At 54.2% G+C, this 15,910-nt stretch overlaps 1 protein-coding gene across 4 annotated transcripts; it reads right to left on the bottom strand.

The window, feature by feature from the left end:
• Nucleotides 1–292: 292 nt before the first annotated feature.
• CDAN1 (codanin 1) lies at nucleotides 293–12,627 on the bottom strand. 4 transcript variants are annotated; one of them, XM_041744231.1, is made up of 28 exons: nucleotides 12,481–12,613; nucleotides 11,721–12,211; nucleotides 11,377–11,583; nucleotides 11,010–11,179; nucleotides 10,766–10,879; nucleotides 10,605–10,683; nucleotides 10,074–10,194; nucleotides 9,806–9,915; nucleotides 9,257–9,346; nucleotides 8,529–8,604; nucleotides 7,853–8,058; nucleotides 7,431–7,551; nucleotides 7,148–7,294; nucleotides 6,881–7,047; nucleotides 6,498–6,585; nucleotides 6,163–6,252; nucleotides 5,930–5,984; nucleotides 5,575–5,711; nucleotides 5,389–5,492; nucleotides 4,820–4,978; nucleotides 4,368–4,431; nucleotides 4,099–4,177; nucleotides 3,793–3,941; nucleotides 2,564–2,671; nucleotides 2,370–2,433; nucleotides 2,030–2,211; nucleotides 1,705–1,812; nucleotides 293–1,066 (listed from the first exon to the last, which is right to left on the bottom strand). In XM_041744231.1, exons 1-28 carry the CDS (start codon nucleotides 12,568–12,570, stop codon nucleotides 941–943), a joined length of 3,702 nt encoding a protein of 1,233 aa, XP_041600165.1. In that variant the 5' UTR covers nucleotides 12,571–12,613; the 3' UTR covers nucleotides 293–940. The 4 variants fall into 4 exon arrangements, 2 of the variants coding, with proteins under 2 accessions (XP_041600165.1, XP_041600166.1); XM_041744232.1 differs by having other exon boundaries at nucleotides 11,377–11,580; nucleotides 12,481–12,612; XR_005986090.1 differs by having other exon boundaries at nucleotides 931–1,066; nucleotides 1,705–1,934; nucleotides 12,481–12,626.
• Nucleotides 12,628–15,910: the final 3,283 nt, after the last annotated feature.

Raw genomic sequence — 15,910 nt, 5'->3', positions numbered from 1 at the left:
CATAACAAGGGCTGCCCTGTCATCTAGTCTGAGTAGCTGTCATCTAGTCTGTTCAGCTGAGTAGCTGTAGAGTAGAAACTCTGCATATTAACCTAAACCTTGAAGTGAGTTGTACAGAAGTTGCTACTATTGGCAAGGAGTTAATAGGGCCTCAGGTCTCACCTGCTGGAACATTGAGGCATTGCGAAGTGGCCAGGCCCTCAGTGCAGCTCTGCCCCGTCGATGCCCACCTGAGACTGCGCCTGCTTAAAGGGAACAATCAGGTGAAAAGAACTAGACAGGAAGCCCTTGATAAAGAAAAGAGTTTATTTTAAAAAGCTCTAATGTTCTGCCCTGTGCTTGGCCCCTGGATGGGGCAGTTGAGAGTTAGTACCTGTACAGGGCTGAAGGCAGAGAAGGTGCAGGGTAAAAGCTGGGTTTCTGGCAGGTCAGCCCCATCTCACGTATTGTGCATTTTTAAGGAGATGGCAGGCAGTCCAGCTCCTGGTGGTAAGAAAAGGTCGACTCCCAAGATTCATGTTTTAACTTTACTCACATGTTAAGCAGAAGTCATTGGCCTCTGTCATGATTTCTAAACCACAAAAGTTTTAAGGAACGCTGGGGTAGCAGCAAATGGGGTTGAATCCTATGTCATCAAGCCCACACATGTCATTTAATAATCCAAATAATGCCAATTCTTCTGCTCCAGGACTGGAGTCTCTAGGCTGTTCCATCATAATCCTGAATCCAGTGAACCCTCCTCCTTCCTCTAGGACTCGGGTGGTGAGCCTGCAGTCGGTGGGATGCGAGGCAGCCACACTTCCGACTAGACTCAGCTACTCCCACCTCAGCAAGAGTCAGCAGTGAGCACTGCGGAGGGGGGGCGCAGGGCCTCCTCCTGAGGCGTCATCAGCTGGGATTCCAGGGTTCTGGTCACTCAAGGCACGGCCACTCCCCAGCTCTAGCTCTGGGCCAGCACAGTTCCTCGGTTGGTTTGCACCAGCTCACAAGCTCTTAGCTGGGGTTCTGGCATGGGAGGCTCAGCTAGAAAGAGGTTGAACAGTGTTGCTAATTCTTCAGAGAAGTCCTGGAACAAGCAGAAAGACGACAACACGGACTCATAATTCTTGATGGTGCATCCTTTCTACTAAAAGTCAATCCTTCATCTCAAGCCCTAGCTAACCACTAGGGAGACAACCTGGTTTTGTCCCACCTGCCTTCTGCACTGAAATGAACGTGACACCTTTTGCCATCAGTACTCAGGGATGCTCAAGATCCTGCAGGGAGAGAGAAATCTGACACGAGACTCAACCATGTAGCGAGGACTTCACTACCACCATGTTTCACCTTGACAAACCCTAAGAGGTAGAAATCATTCTGCCCTACATCATAATAACATTAAGTACCAGCAGAGATTAAAATTTAGGTTATTTTGATTTTAAATACTCCTCACTGTGCCATGCTGCTTCCAACTGCCTACCTGCCTTCCCTCTTCCCTTCCTTCCCTGACAGTTTTTTTTTTTTCTACAACAGCCACTCAGATGTGAAAAAAAGGCACCCCAGACCAGCCTTGCTATTTCAGGGCGGTCCTGAAGATACTTAGCAAAACACACTGAGCTTTGGGAAGCTCCTAAGAATGCCTGGGCCCCATCACTTGCCTTATTTCAGGATAAAACAGATCACACCTGTTCTCCATCTAGGTCTGAGGAGATGAAGTCTCCTTACCTTTGGCCACTGGGCATCCCGGAGGCTGCCCAGGCAGGCCTCTATCTCTGGCCGTCCCATGAGCCCTTTCTCTACCAGCTCCCGGAGCAAGAACAGCAGCAGGTCCCACTGCAACACACAGGGAGGAGGTCGGGGGTCTGGGACTGCACAGTGACCCCAACTGAGCCAAAGGACAGAAAAGTGCTGTGGAGGACAGCTGGAGCCCATGCAGGTGTGTCGCTGAAGATGAGCTGCCAGGAAAGGGAGAATTAAGGGAGCCCGCACACAGCAAGGGGGGTGAGGGTGTTAGGTATGAGAACAGGACTGCAGTGGGGCCCTGGCTCACCTCCCGTGGCCGGGTGTCTGCCAGAAGCCCCACATTCCTTGGGCTCAGCAGCAGCTGCAGTGGGACTGGCACCTGAAAGCCGTCCTTCCACAGGGAGAGCAGCAGGTGCAGGAGCCTCCGGGCCTGCCCTCTCTCTAGCCCGCGTGGCGCCGGGGGCCCGAGGACAGGGATTTGGTCTGCAACTATGGGGAAAGAAGCCAGGTTTTAAGAGCTGGAAGGAGGGTCATTGATCTAGCCCCTGGGAGGAGGAGAACCGAGCTCTGTGTTTCTAATCATGCTTGTACCCAGCCCAGAGGTGTAGGGGATCCGGCCAGAGTGATGTAATGAGAAGGAGCCATACCAAGGAAGGATGCTAAGTCCACAGAGCACTTGGCCAGATGCTGCTCAGCTGGTGGGCACAGGAACTGTGGGGAAGAGGCAGGGAGACCCTGGGCGTTAGCGCCATCCTTGGCAGCAGCAGCCCTGAACCAATGCGGCACTGGTGAGTAGGCCCCCAGCTGAGGACGCACAGCAGAGCATCCTGCCGCATCTCACCTGGCGACACTGCAGCGTCTGGCCCAGCTGGCCCAGGAGCTGCTCCAGATGGTCCAGAGAGATGCCCTCCTCAGGGTCCCGGGGCCCCACGGCCAAAGATAGCACATCCTGGGGATGGTAGGGGTAGAAGCAGAGTGAGACTTCGTACCTGGCTGGCATTTGGGAGGCCACAGAGGGCGTGTCCCAGGGCAGGGATCAGCCAGTGGAAAGAGGCAGAAGGCACAGGAAGACAGGGCCTCTGGATGAAGTGGCTGGGCCAAGGTGCCTTAGACCTGGGGCTCAGGCGGGACCACATAGCTGGGAGAAGCAACCAAGTGGACAACAGAGGAACAGGTGGAGCAGGTCAGCTGAGGAATGACATTCTGCCTGGGAGTGCAAGATGTCACTCGTCTTGGGACAAAGCCGAACCTAGCCACTTCTGAGAGTGCCTTCAGGGGAAAGCATTTAGAGGAACCAGCCTGCTATACACACGGTGGATTTTCTCTCTTCGTGCTTCTCTGTTCATCTTCTCCGGAATCTGGTTTCAGCAGAGAAAACCAGGAGCTAATGGCCACTTGGCCTTTTCTTTCTTCTCCCTCTTGGGTACTCTCCATCTTTTTAGTCATTCTTAGCCCCAGTCCTAATATTTAGCCCCACAAATAGCTGAGGCCTTGCAGGCCATGACGTCTCTGCCCCAACTACTCCGTTCTGCTGCCATAGCACAAAAGACGGCCCAAGACCGCTCATAAAGGAAGAAGGGGGCCTGTGTTCCAGTAAAGCTGGATCTGGCCCACGGGCTGTTTGCTGACCCTAAATTTTCCAAATCAAGAGTAATGGTAGTTTATTATTCTCGCCTGTAACTAAAAAATAAGCATCACCTCCCAGAGGAAAACCTTCTTGAAATCTGATTCCCAATGGCAGCTGACACCCCTTTAGACTTTCCTACCACACCAGACAGCCACCATGACTAGGCTCCCGTCACTGTGTAATGTGTAGCCCCTCCCAAACTTTCCCATCTGCCCTTTTCCCCTTTTGGGTGATCAGGTACCGGAAGTCTGAGAAGAGCAAATAGGAAAACCAACCAGTTCACCTCTGCCCTACGGAACCCCATTCAGTCATGAAGGACACCAGACTAGCTGCACAACACAGAAAGCGGCTACACGAGACAAGGCAGCGGACGCGAGGAAGGAGGGAGACCAGGAAAAGAGCGGGGAGAGGGGAGGGGCGCAGGGAGGAGGGGAGCTGTGTACTTTGATCTCGGAGATGAGGTGGGAGGGGAGGGGAGCGTGGTGCTCACAGGCTCGGGAGCAGCCCCTCCGCTCCCCCCGGGCAGCTGGTTCAGGACCCTGGGCTCGAAGTGTGCGACTCACTGCCGCCTTCACCTCTCTCCTGATCAGTGCTGCAGGTAAAGGGAGAACAGAAAAGGAGTCATGCCAACGCCAAGCCATTTCTGTCACTGTTTCCTGCTGGCTCGCGTCCATCTCCCCCAAAGGCCTTGAACTTTGTCAGTCCACTTTTGAAGAACTTGGCCAGCCCTCCCCTGGCCCGGACCTTACCTGTGATGTTGGCTGACAACCAAGCACAGGCTTTCTCTGTTGCAAGCCCCACAGCAATGTTCTCTGCGCTGCTGAGAACCTGTGACCCAGAAGAACTGCAGTGTCAGGGGAGGCTTGGGGACCACAGGAACATCCAAGGCTCTCCCAAAGCCAGGACCACCCCCAACGGGTCCACCCACCACCAGCAGCCACACATGCCCATGCCATGTGATGCACCTCTCCCACCACTGGACACTAGCTGGCTAGCTCTAGGCCTCCTCCCTACTTACAGCTGCTGGGGTCTCCTCGGGAAGCAGTGCGCGTACGGCTCCAGGGCTCTTCTTCTGACAGAACCTGAAAGGAGACAGAGACGGTCAGTGATGGCTAGAGACTTCAGCCTGGCTCACAGAAGGAAGGACCAAGTGCACACATCACCTGAACCAAGAGGGCTCTGCTTGGGGGTGGGGGGTGGGGGTGGGGAAGAGAAGCACTGTCAACCCGGGGCCCAGCCCTGGTCCCTGACTCGGGATAGGACACCCAACCCCCGACTCTTCCAAATTCAGCTTTGGACTTTGGGTTCTAAAGCCCAAGATACAGAGGAAGCAAAACAGAAAAAGGGGGGGGGGGGTTGGAGAGGACATGGAATAAAGAAGAGAAATGTGAGAAAGCCAGAAAAAGAAAAGCTGAGTGGTTGTGGAGGGGTGGGGAGACACAAGGGTCCAAGTAGACCAGCATCTCTTACTCCCGCCCCCGGGTCAATGCCTGGGCCCCGTGGGGGCACAGCTGGGAACACAAGATCTCCAACAGCTGGGCTGGATCTCCCGCATCCTGTCCCTGCATCACCAGCTGCTCTCGAAGAAGCGACTCGGCCTGGTGCACCAGATCTGCCACCAGTGTGGCCCTGCAGCAGGGACGGAGAAAGGCTTCGATGTGGCTGAGGGACTGAATCAGAAAGGGACTGCAAATTCAAGGAAATCTCAGAACTAACTTCAAAAGCCGTTAGCAATTTTAGCCTCCCTGCCACATCCTTCCCCTCAGGCTAACTTCCCTCAGATTGGCAACATGAAGGTAAGATTTAAAAGGGGGAAAATGGGGCAGCCCGGGTGGCTCAGCAGTTTAGGACCCAGGATCGAGTCCCAAGTCAGGCTCCCTGCATGGAGTCTGCTTCTCCCTGTGCCTGTGTCTCTGCCTGTCTCTCTCTCTGTCTCTCATGAATAAATAAAATCTTTAAAAATAAAAGGGGGAAAATGTAAGGGAATGAGCCTGGCACCCTCCATGTCTGCCTTCCCAATCCTCTCAACCTGTGCTCACTTAATATGTTTGACACAGTTGGAACCGATTCTCTCTGCCACAAACTCCACAGTCCTGCGCAGGGAAGGCGGCTGGTTGTGGAAAAAGGCTTGGGCCAGCTGTGCCTGTAGAGAGGCGAGAACAGGGCATGAAGAGTTTCCTTTCTCTTCCCCATCGGGCACCCCCTGCCTCTCGCAGGCCCCTTACCTGCAGCCCCTGGGTGGTGTGGGGAGGCTGGGCTCCGAGGCCAGTGGTGGTGGTGGTGGGAGTGATCTTCCTCACAAAGCCCCCACTCCGCCCACTGCTGCCTGACACCCATGATGCGAGCAGTTTCCGGAGCTCTCCTGCATCAAGGAAGCCCAAATGCTTGGTTCTAGAGCCACCCATACCCTCCCAGGCATCTTGGACTTGAAGTAATTGTGGAGTAAAGAGGCTGAGGCACCCGGGGAAGGCCTGAGAACAACATATGAGGGTACTAGGCCCATGGGATGCTGTGGGGTACTCCCTAGAGGGACAGGCCAAGGGTCAAGGACCTGGAGTGGGGGAGGATCAGCATCCTCACCAATGTAGGGGCAGCAGGTATAGAGCAGGTGCTGGTCCACCACAGGCATGCCATCCTGGCGGAAAGAACAGAGCAGAGTTAGGTAGGCAGGCTTCTCTCTTCCTTCCCACTGTGCCAGAAATGGGACAGTCCAGGAAGCGGGTTACTTGAGAGTTCATTCTCTAGAACTCGCAGACTGTCTGCCTCCTTTATTCCTGCCACTCCCAGGGCTCTGGCCAGGCCCCAACACTTACCAACCCATGCTCTGAAGGTACTGTATCCACCTCAAAGGCATCCAACTGACCTTCTTCCAGAAAGAACAGGTCCTCAGGGACTGTGGGAATCTGACAAAAGATCAGGGCAGTGCAAACTCCAGTCATCACTATAGAGTTTCAATACACACACACCTTGTGGTTCCAGGTGTAAAGCAACCTCCCTCCAAAACCATGGTGAGCCTCATACCCCCCTCTGAACCTCCATCTTCTGGCCCCGACCGCATTCAGACTCATTCTCTTACTTCTTACTCCCCAGTTCCAGCCACAGTGGCTGCCTCCCTTCCCCAGTCTAGATCTTCTCTCACTCTACCAACCTGGAAAAGCCAGCCCAGGACAGCAAGCAGCAGCAATTTGTTCAGGAAACACATCTCCCCTTCACTTTCCTTTGACAAGACCAAACTCCTGAAAAGTAAATTTGTGCAAAGAAAGATATGGAATGAAGTAAAAGAAAGCTATCACTGAGAAGGTAAGTCTCCAAAGCAGACCGAAAGGGGATGGACGTCGGGCAGGCAAGCAGGGCTAAGGTGCAAGTAACTCCTCGCTGTCTGCCGCGGGCCCAGTTGTGCATCTCCCCAGGGTTCGGGCACGGCTATGGGATTGCATAGGAAGCACAGGCCCCTGGACTGTCTTCACTGGCAGCAGCCTCGGCAGCGCTCTCCCGGGCCCTGGGTGCCAGCCCCGCCCTGTGCGTGCTCACCGGTGTAGGTGGAGCAGGACCACGAAGATGCTGCGGTAGTAGTCCAGCAGGGGCACGATGTGGTCAGCGAGGGAAAGGAACTCCACCAGCCAGGGCACGGTGAGCACGGCTCGGCGGGCCCGCAGCCCCTGCTGCAGCAGAGCCCGCACGTCTAGGGCCGGGGGCACCTGGCAGGGCAGGGCTTGGTCAGGGGGCCAGGCTGGGGTCGGGGTATGGGCTCCAGCTCTGGGGCCCCTCCCAGCCCTCCTTACCAGAGCCCCCATTCACCTGGCTCCTTAGGGCCAGAATGGAGTCCTGGAGCTCACGGGTGGGTGGCGGCTCGGGCCCTCGGTATGGCAGGAAAGCCACAAAGCCCAAGAACTTGGCCAGAAGCCTCAGGCTGAGCAGCACCACAGCAAATTGCCTCCGTTCACCCTGCAAGGGATCAGGAAAGTAAAAAGTCCTAGGTGTAGGGCTTCTAGAGTAATTCTGAATCTGTTACCAACTTCTTGGAAATAGCACTTCCCTCCTAGGTCAGAACCCCGTACTCTGCCTCACCCTGCCTTCTAACCTGCCAGTCCACGTCTGATTCTCCATCTTCATCGCTGGGCTCAGGCTGGGGCAGGGCAAGGCTGTTGAGCTCCCGGATCTTTAAACTCAGACTGTCCATGAGATGCTGATTAAACTGGAAGCTAGGAAGGGGAGGAAAAAAAAAAAAAAAAAAAAAGATACTGGCAGAGGCGTAGAAAGAACCAGAGTAGAGGTGCTGCAGACGGAAAAGCACAGTGGGAGGGCCAAGGAGCAATGAGGTACCTACGGGGGTAAAAGAATGAGAAGGGGAATGGAGGCAGGAAGTGTGAGCTGGAAGGAGCCCAACCATCACCCAGTCCCACCCTGTTATATTCCAGGCAAGGAGAGAACTGCTGCCCTTTTGGAAAGACAAAACTCTCCTGGCCCCAGCCCCACTCCCTGCAAGACACATGGGACCTTTACCTGCTGGCGCTCAGGATGAAGTCCCTGAAGAAACCCTGACAGCCTGGGAAGGTGGGGGGTGGGCAGGGTCCCCCACTGCTCTGAGGGGCCACAAGCCTTTCCTGTAGGCGCCGCAACCGCCCCAGCTTGTCAGCTCCAAGCATATTTAACACATCTGGAGCCTCACCCAAGACAGTGCCCCCAGTGCCACCGGGACTCTGACACATCTGGGGCAGCAGAAAGAGGAGACAAATAAAAAACCACTAAGTTTTTCTAGAAAGAAGGACTAGATGAACATTTATGGAATGCCAACCCTGTATCGGGTGCCACAGGTCTGTTTTCCAAGGTAAGGATTATACCGTTTTACAGGTGAAGCAGCTAAAACTGCAAGGTTAAACATATGCCTAGGGTCACCAGAGCTAGGATCTGAAATCAGGCCTAAGTCCTACACCAGTGCTCTCTCTACTCAAGGGCAAGGAAGGCAGCGCGTGCAGGGTGTGTGGGGAGGCCTAGGGAGGCAGTGGGCGCAGAGCACGTGACAGAGGGCTCTGGCTGCCTGCATTCTGGCCATCCCCCAAGAGCAGAAGTCCTGTTCAAACTCCTGCCCAGGACCTGCCCGGCTGCCCCACTAGCCATTATTCGGCTGCCTTTAATACCTACTGTCCACTGTAGATTAATCTCCTGCTGGAGCTATTACCTGGAGAAGTTGTTTCTGGAAAAGCCGAACGAAATGGCTGTGGCTGCAGGCTGCAGAGAGTTGACCCATCATGGCTCTGAGGCATAAGAGGCAGGAAGAAATGTGAGGGAGTGAAGAAGGGGGCAGAAACCAGAGAGAAAGAGCCAATCCTTGGGCCTTTTAGTCCTTTACTAGGGGCTTGGGCAGACCTCAGCCCAAACTGGCCAGCACAATGACATAGGAATAGGTAAGAGACACCTTCTTCAGCACCAAGATCCCTCAAGATACACTTAACCTGACAAGAAATAATACCACCCCTCTAATCTTTAGTCTACATGGGGCTCCAGGGAGTTTCATGACCTACGTAGGGGGTAGATAACTGGATGGAGGATATTCTCTCTGCATCTCATCTAGCTATGCCAAGTTATCAGAACTACTGAACTAGATGATGGAGAAAAATGGGAGGTTGGAAGGGGTCTAACCAGTGACTTGGGCCAAGTAATCTGGAACTCCAGCAATCTGGAAAAAGGGCTTTGCACTTATGTAAGGTCTGAGTGCAAGGAGCTGGTCAAACAAGTCCCTTTTGAGTAGGGGCAAAGTTGCCAATAACTAGATTCAAGAACAGAAAAGGTACCATCTGTGGGCTGGAAGTAGGGGAAGAGCCCTCCTCCAATTAGCTACCCGAGCACCACTAAGCTGCTCACCACCAGAAGCAAGAGAGATGAGGTGACCAGTGCGGGAGCACCTACCTGATCCTGCTGCCCAAGCCCTTCTCAAAATCCCAGCCAGGCTCCTCGTGCCGATCTTCCCACTCTCGAAGCACCTCAAAAAACACGTCCCTGACAGACACAAGTACGCCCGATCAACCGAGGCACAGCTGACCTCATTTACTCCCAGGAGTGCCCTCACTAGCTCAGAGGAATGGAGGACAGGGCTATCCCAGCCCCATTCCTTATCCTCTCCAAAGTCCTCTACGTGAAGATGACGCTGCAGAGCCAGGAGCAGCACACCACATGCTTCACATACTCCTGTGCACAGAAAAATCCAGTTCTCTCTTGTTTGAGAACCCCTGACTAAAGTTATACACCTGTGAGAAGGCTGCTAAGGTTGAGATTCAAGTCCACAGGCAGGAAACAGAATGAAGATATGTGACCATTATGATGGTTGGTAGGAAGGGCCCAGTGGTGCTAAACTACCACCTGTTAGTGCCAAGCTCCTAGTTTCTATGAAAACATAAGCTGCCTATCCCAGAGAAAATGCCACCTCGTTCCCTCCCAAAAGTTCCCTTTTCTTATCACCTCTGTTTTTTAAAAGTATGAAAGGCTCGGTCACTGGAGAAGTTGGCACGATTGTCTGTTTCTGGCTGAAAGGAGACAGCTTGAGCAGAGGGTGGCACCGCCAGAGAGACCTAAAATATGGCAGTGACATTAGGGATGGAAACCCTCACAGGTCATACTCAGAAAAGTTCACCCCCGCGTAGCCCAGTGACACTGGAGTGGCATGCCCTGGGGCTGCCTGGATTATGAGGCTGGGAAAGGCCGGGTCCAGGATAGATGAGGTCCCTACCTTGGCAACACTGCCCTCATAGGCAGCCTTGAGGCGGCCCTGCAGAGCTGGTGAGAAGCACAGCAGCCGCTCGTTCTCAGCCAACAGCTTCAAGGTCCCCTTGTCCAGGTAGGAGAGAACCCTACAGGGATACCAGGATGAAGGCACATAGGACTAAGACTGGGACGAGCCACATAAAGGAAGCGGGCACCTGCACACCATAGAACACATTATCTGGAGCATGGAACAGGTATGTAAGGCTAAGCCATGGGCTGAGCGCGTAAGATGCTGGAGGCCAGCGGGGAGGAAAGAGACCAACTAGAGCAGGGAAACATTAGACATAAGCCCATAGGGCAGATGCCAAGACCACAGGGGGCAATTTGATTCTCTCCAGAGTTAAGTTCATGGCCTTGACACAAAATTAGAGGCTACATACAGGAAGAGGCCCAGGGTCCCCGCGCCTGTGTGAAACACAAGCACTAACCCCAAGGGGCCAGAGCAGTGAGTGGGCAATGGGAATAAGGCTTGAATGCTTCAGCTGGGGAAACTCACTGAAATTGATGCTCCAAAACCTGCACAGCAAAGAAAACACAATCATGGACACTCTGGAACAGAGGGCTTTCCAGGGAATCTAGAAGGATAGTTCCAAGTTGTCAGTTAAGAACTGTTCTATCTCCAGACCTCATTTCCCAAAAAGAGGCTTGCCCACTGACCTGGTGCTCCTGGAGTTGGTTCGAGGTCACTGTCCTTGGCGGCCACCATCCTCCGAGCAGTAAGGAGTTGAAGGATGAAGAAAAGCTCCAAGAAGAGGTTTGGTACCAAGTTCTCTGGACATAAAAAGAAATCCCAGGGTGTCAGGCACCATTCGGAAACAGGGCTCGGTTCTGCATGCCTTATCGTTTCTCCTACCCCGCAGTTCTGCAAGCATCTCCACTCCAGCCCTTTGCCCTCACCTACCGGCAATGCATGAAGAGTAGATGAGGGCTATCAGCTCCAGGCGCTGGCGGGACGACACTCTGGCAGGGTCAGCGGCTTCAGCTGTGAGGTTTCCTGTCCGGCTGGGGAGGGGAGACCCCGATTCTGAGGTGGGACAGGCGGGAGTAGGTGACTGCTGCAGATGCTTCGAGCTACGGGGACAGAGAGATGTCATGAGCACTTCCCCGGCTTCCCCTCCACGGCCACACTCCGGTTCCTCCAGAGCAGACGTCCCAGACGTCCTGGGAACCAGACCCAGGGCTCCCAGGGGCGAACCGATCTCCGGGAACAGCCCTGCAGATCCCCCAGTGGGAGGAAGCTGCCAACCCGGGGAGTGGCAAGGTCATACCGCTCCTTCCTGAGCATCTCCCGCTCCTCTTGCAGACTTCTGCACCCTGGGGGAAGGCCATGGCCCCAAGGGCTAGTGTCCGGGACTGAGGGTTGGGAACTGGGGACACAGCTGATTGGGGGTGAGGTGAAGCAGGTCTTGGGCTTGGAGAGTGACCGCTCTTCGCTCACCGGAGTTGGGTTGATCCTACGTGAAGGCTTCGTCCTGCTGAGGAGCCACAGGCTTCCCTCAAATTCCTGTCTTCAAACGCGTCCCCCTCCACCACCGCCACGGCGGGGGCCCCGGCAAGGCTCCGCCAGCACCGCCCGCCCCGTGCCCCGCTCGCGCCGGGCGCGGCGTCTCACCCTGCAGGGCCGGGGGGGAGCGAGCCCACGGGAGGGAACTCCTCCAGGTTGCTGAGGTTCGGCGGGTCCGAGCGCGCGCGCCCGGGGCTGCCGGGGCTGCCTGAGCTCCTGGGCCTGCGGCCCGCGGCCCAGGGCGGGCTCTCTCCGCCGACCCCCTCCTCCGGGCCCCCGGGGCCGCGGCCCCCACGCTCGCGGCCCGGCGCCGCGCCCCGCCTCCTGCCCCCGCGGCGGGCCGGCGGGGCCTCGGCGGCCGCGGCGCTCGGAGGCTCAGTGGGAGGGAAGAGCTGGCTGCGCGCCCCGCGGCCGCCCCGCGGCGGGCCCCCCGGCCTCCCGGGCAGAGCGGCCGAGGAGCCCGGGGCCTTGGCGGGGGTGGGGGGGCCCTGCGGGAGGACGCGGCTGCTCTGCTCCCTCAGGAAGTTCAGCAGGAACGGCACGAATTCCTTCCGCAGGGGCCGGAGGGAGCTCAGCGCGGCCGCCTCCCCGGGGTCATCCTGAGGGACGAGGACGAGCGGCGCGTCAGCTGGCAGCCGGGCGCCACGAGCCGCGGGGCCGGGGCCGGGGCCGGGGGCGGGGGCGGGGGCGGGGGCGCGCTGAGGCGAGGGCCGGGGGCGCGCTGAGGCGGGCGGCGGCCCCCGCTGGGGCGCGCTCGGCCCGGGCTGACAGCGGGCAGGCGCCTGAGGGGAGGGAGGCGGCCGGAGGGCTGGGACCTCCCGCGGGGGGCAGATTCGGGTCAGGCCTGGGGGCGTGCGAGCGCTGTTACCTCCGAACTCTGGGCGCTGCGCGCGATCCACCGCACGGCGGCTGCGACCGACACCTCCTCCCGTAGCAGCGACTCCAAAACGGCCGCCATCCCGGCCTGGGCGCTTGAAGGCGATTGCGCAGGCGCCGGCGCGCCACGGGCGGCCTGGGAGGGGCGGGGCGGGCGCGGAGGAGCGACCGTTGGGCCGCGGGACGAGGAGGCGGGGCGGGGGCGGGGCCGGAGCCGGGCGGGGGCGGGGCCGGAGCCGGGCGGGGGCGGGGCCGGGGCTTCCCTGGCCTGGGGACCGGCTCAGGCCATGGGTCAAGGCCGCTGCTGGGGGGTGGGGGCGGGGGACTCGAGGACACGACCGGCGAGACCGAGGGCCGGGGGGACGGGTGCGCAGTTCTCCGGAGAGAGACACCTGTCTTATCTAATGTGATAAGCACAGTCTTTCCAGAGTTTGTTTTCTAGATTCAGCCAGCACCACCCTAAAGAAGTTAGGATAAAATCAGCCTAATTTCATTTGACCTTGTCTTGCTCGAAGGTTGCGTTTTCCATCCCCTGGCCTATGGGCACCCACCGGTTTTCCAGCAGCCATTGTCAACGGATCCATCATTTGTGTCTAAGAATTTTTTTAAGGTTTATTAATTCATGAGACAGAGAGAGACAGAGAGGCAGAGGCAGAGGGAGAAGCAGGCTCCATGCAGGGGGCCCGACGTGGGACTCGATCCGGGGTCCCCAGGATCACGCCCTGGGCTGAAGGCGGCGCCACCCCGCGGAGCCCCCGGGACTGCCCGTGTATCTAAGGATTCTTGCCGGGGCTATTTTTATCATCTTCAGCTCAGCCCTCCACACACAGGAAGGCCTACCTGTATCTTTACCTTACCCAAGGTTATTTCGACTACTTTCCAGTTGAAATGTTAAGAGGCATATTCTTGTGTTAACTAATTTCTCGTTTGGAAATACAAGACAGGCAGCGCTTTGGATGTTGGCACTCACTGAAAGATCCGGACGGGAGGCCAGGGGGAGAAGGACAGATGGCACCGGCTCTCCAGGCCGAACCACGCCAGGTGCGCTGAGGCAGCGCCCAGGTGAGTGCCTCCCAAGAGCTCCTCTTAGCACTTGGCAGGTGTTTTTTTGGTTTTGTGTGTGTGTGTGTGTGAAGATTCTGAGAGAGCCAAGCACAAAAGAGAGTGGGTTAGGGGGAGGAGCAGAGAGAGAGAATCTCAAGCAACTGCACACTCAGCAGGGACCAGGACCCGGGGCTCCATCCCACAACCCTGAGACTGTGACCAGAGGGGAAAAGAAGAGTCTGATGCTTAACCTGCTTAATGGACCCAGCCACTTAGGTCTCCCTTAGCACTTGCAGTTTTATTACTTCACCTTCAGTTTTATTACACAGGGAAGAGCCTCCCCGTATCCTGGCACTCTGGTTTTTATCTGTAGGGATACTGAACACCTAGCTTCTATTCAGTCCCGTGCTTCTTTTTCTAGGTCACTTCTGGATGTGGTACTGCATTTATAGCAACCTTCTGTTCCCTATTGATCTTGTAACCTCTGGTGCATTCAGTGACTTTATTAAATTCAGAAGGTAGTATTTCCCACTTCTGAAAGTAAACCAACACACAAACAGAACTAGAGTGTGCATGCGGAATGAATATTTTATTACTAGATTATAAAAATAAAATACAAAATAATTTTAAAACAGAACTTAAAACACTGTACAAAGCTTTAATATGATACAAATGGGGAAATTAAATAAATAATTACACTTTTATGTACAGATGGCCTATACAAAAGCACTCCATGTTTCTGCCAATACTCTTATGTCCTTGGTTGCCTGAGCAAAAATGCATAAAGAGGGCTGCTTGGAGGGAAAAGGACAATACAATACCTTTGGAAGTATTTCAAAGAGCAACTTCTCATCACTCTGGTTTCATGAAGAGGAGGAGAAAGGGAGAAAACCTTGGGATTGTTAAAGTCCTCTATTCTAACTTACTGGTCTTGCTCGACAAGAGAATTCTTCTGGTTTGTGGTTCAATCGATGTTAACAGCTGCCAACAGTTCATAACTTTCAAGAATTATACCTAAGTCAAAACTAGATGTCTCCCCGTCCCTCTTTCTTCCTAAAAGCTACAAACTGGTAAATAAACGGCCCAATTAAATCAGCACTTGGCAATTTTAGGAATGGAGTCAGGAGGGGGACAGGAGCTGTGCAGGAGAGAGGAGTGTGTGGGTTCAAGCATCAGTCGTCTAATCAGTTCTCTTCTTTCTTCAATTCACTCAATCCAATTTCAGAGCCCCAAGAGGCAGGAGTGTTGTTTACCTCATCTTCCTAACTGTATTTCTGAATGCTTTTTACCTTACTGAACTAATTTATCTATCTTGTGAATCGTTTAAAAATAAAATAGTTTTGAAAAGTTCTAAGGGCTTTCCCCTCCCTGGGTCATTCCCTAAAATAAATCACATTCAAGCTCTGGTCGCCTTATTTATCCCTGTAAGTGAAGAACAAGACCCAGATTCCAAATATGGGGAAATGCTGTGAATGAATTTTTAATGATTTTAAACTGTGTACTACTGTAAGGCGGGGAGAAAGGATCATATGGCAAGGAGAGTGTATATTAAAAACTTGGGTTTACTCAATGTTCTTTGCTGGGTGAGTGAACACTTCTGTACATAATATGAAATGGTATTAAACTACTGAAAAGAAGGGTAAAATTCCTATCCATCATTAGTATGTAAAATTATGCCATGGGCAAATTCTCTAGTCACATAGGTTCAAATATCTGCCTCATGGAATCCTATTCTATATTTCAAGGAACCCAGAACCTCTGGCCCAGGGGTACCAAAGAGACATGTCAGCATCACCAGCAATACATACTATGCCCATACTGTTACTTCCAATTTAACAGGCAGGCTCTTAAAGTTTCACAGGGTAATGAAAAAAAGGCCTCATTTCCTTTACATGTCTCCTTAGACCAAAGATCCAGCAAAATGTAAGGAACTATTCAAATCATTACTAAATGTTACTTGTTGGTTATTCAGTTTTTTGAGATTGTGTATAATAACTACAAAGTTACCTTGATCTTGTCACATACTTTCATTTTCTGGCCCAACAAATTTGCTCAAGGGGAATAATTAAACAGCAAGCTTATATTTTCAAAGTCAGAGCAAATAATCATTACAACTCAGACAATGTACTGATGGGCCAAGACTCTGATGTCATCATTTCATGTCCAGCCAAGGATTTCTTAGGGACTGAGGTGTGCAGCACCCAAATTCCCCTTCAAATTAATAGGGATCCTTGTCCCATGCCCTGGATTTACCTAAGAACTATAGGAATTCCCTATATACTTCCTGCAGCTCTCCCTTGCACTGTTGGCAACTGAATCTGTAGGCCCCTAAGACTATCTGGGTTAAACGTTCTCCTAATGCCAAAGGGGCAACCAAA

This window comes from Vulpes lagopus, chromosome 2 (genome assembly GCF_018345385.1).
Source record: "Vulpes lagopus strain Blue_001 chromosome 2, ASM1834538v1, whole genome shotgun sequence".
Taxonomy (NCBI): Eukaryota; Metazoa; Chordata; class Mammalia; order Carnivora; family Canidae; genus Vulpes; species Vulpes lagopus.
The sequence above is the reverse complement of the archived record's forward strand: the minus strand, read 5'-3'. Positions and strand labels throughout refer to the sequence as shown.

Bases quoted from the DNA above. Each gene is read 5' to 3' on its own strand.
- CDAN1 (XM_041744231.1), bottom strand. From the start codon at position 12,570: ATGGCGGCCGTTTTGGAGTCGCTGCTACGGGAGGAGGTGTCGGTCGCA. The intron at 11,180-11,376 runs GTATGACCTTGC...CTGTCCCCGTAG, and splicing joins GAGATGCTCAGGAAGGAGCG to CTCGAAGCATCTGCAGCAGT. The intron at 3,942-4,098 runs GTAAGGTCCGGG...CTTTACCTGCAG, and splicing joins GTTGTCAGCCAACATCACAG to CACTGATCAGGAGAGAGGTG.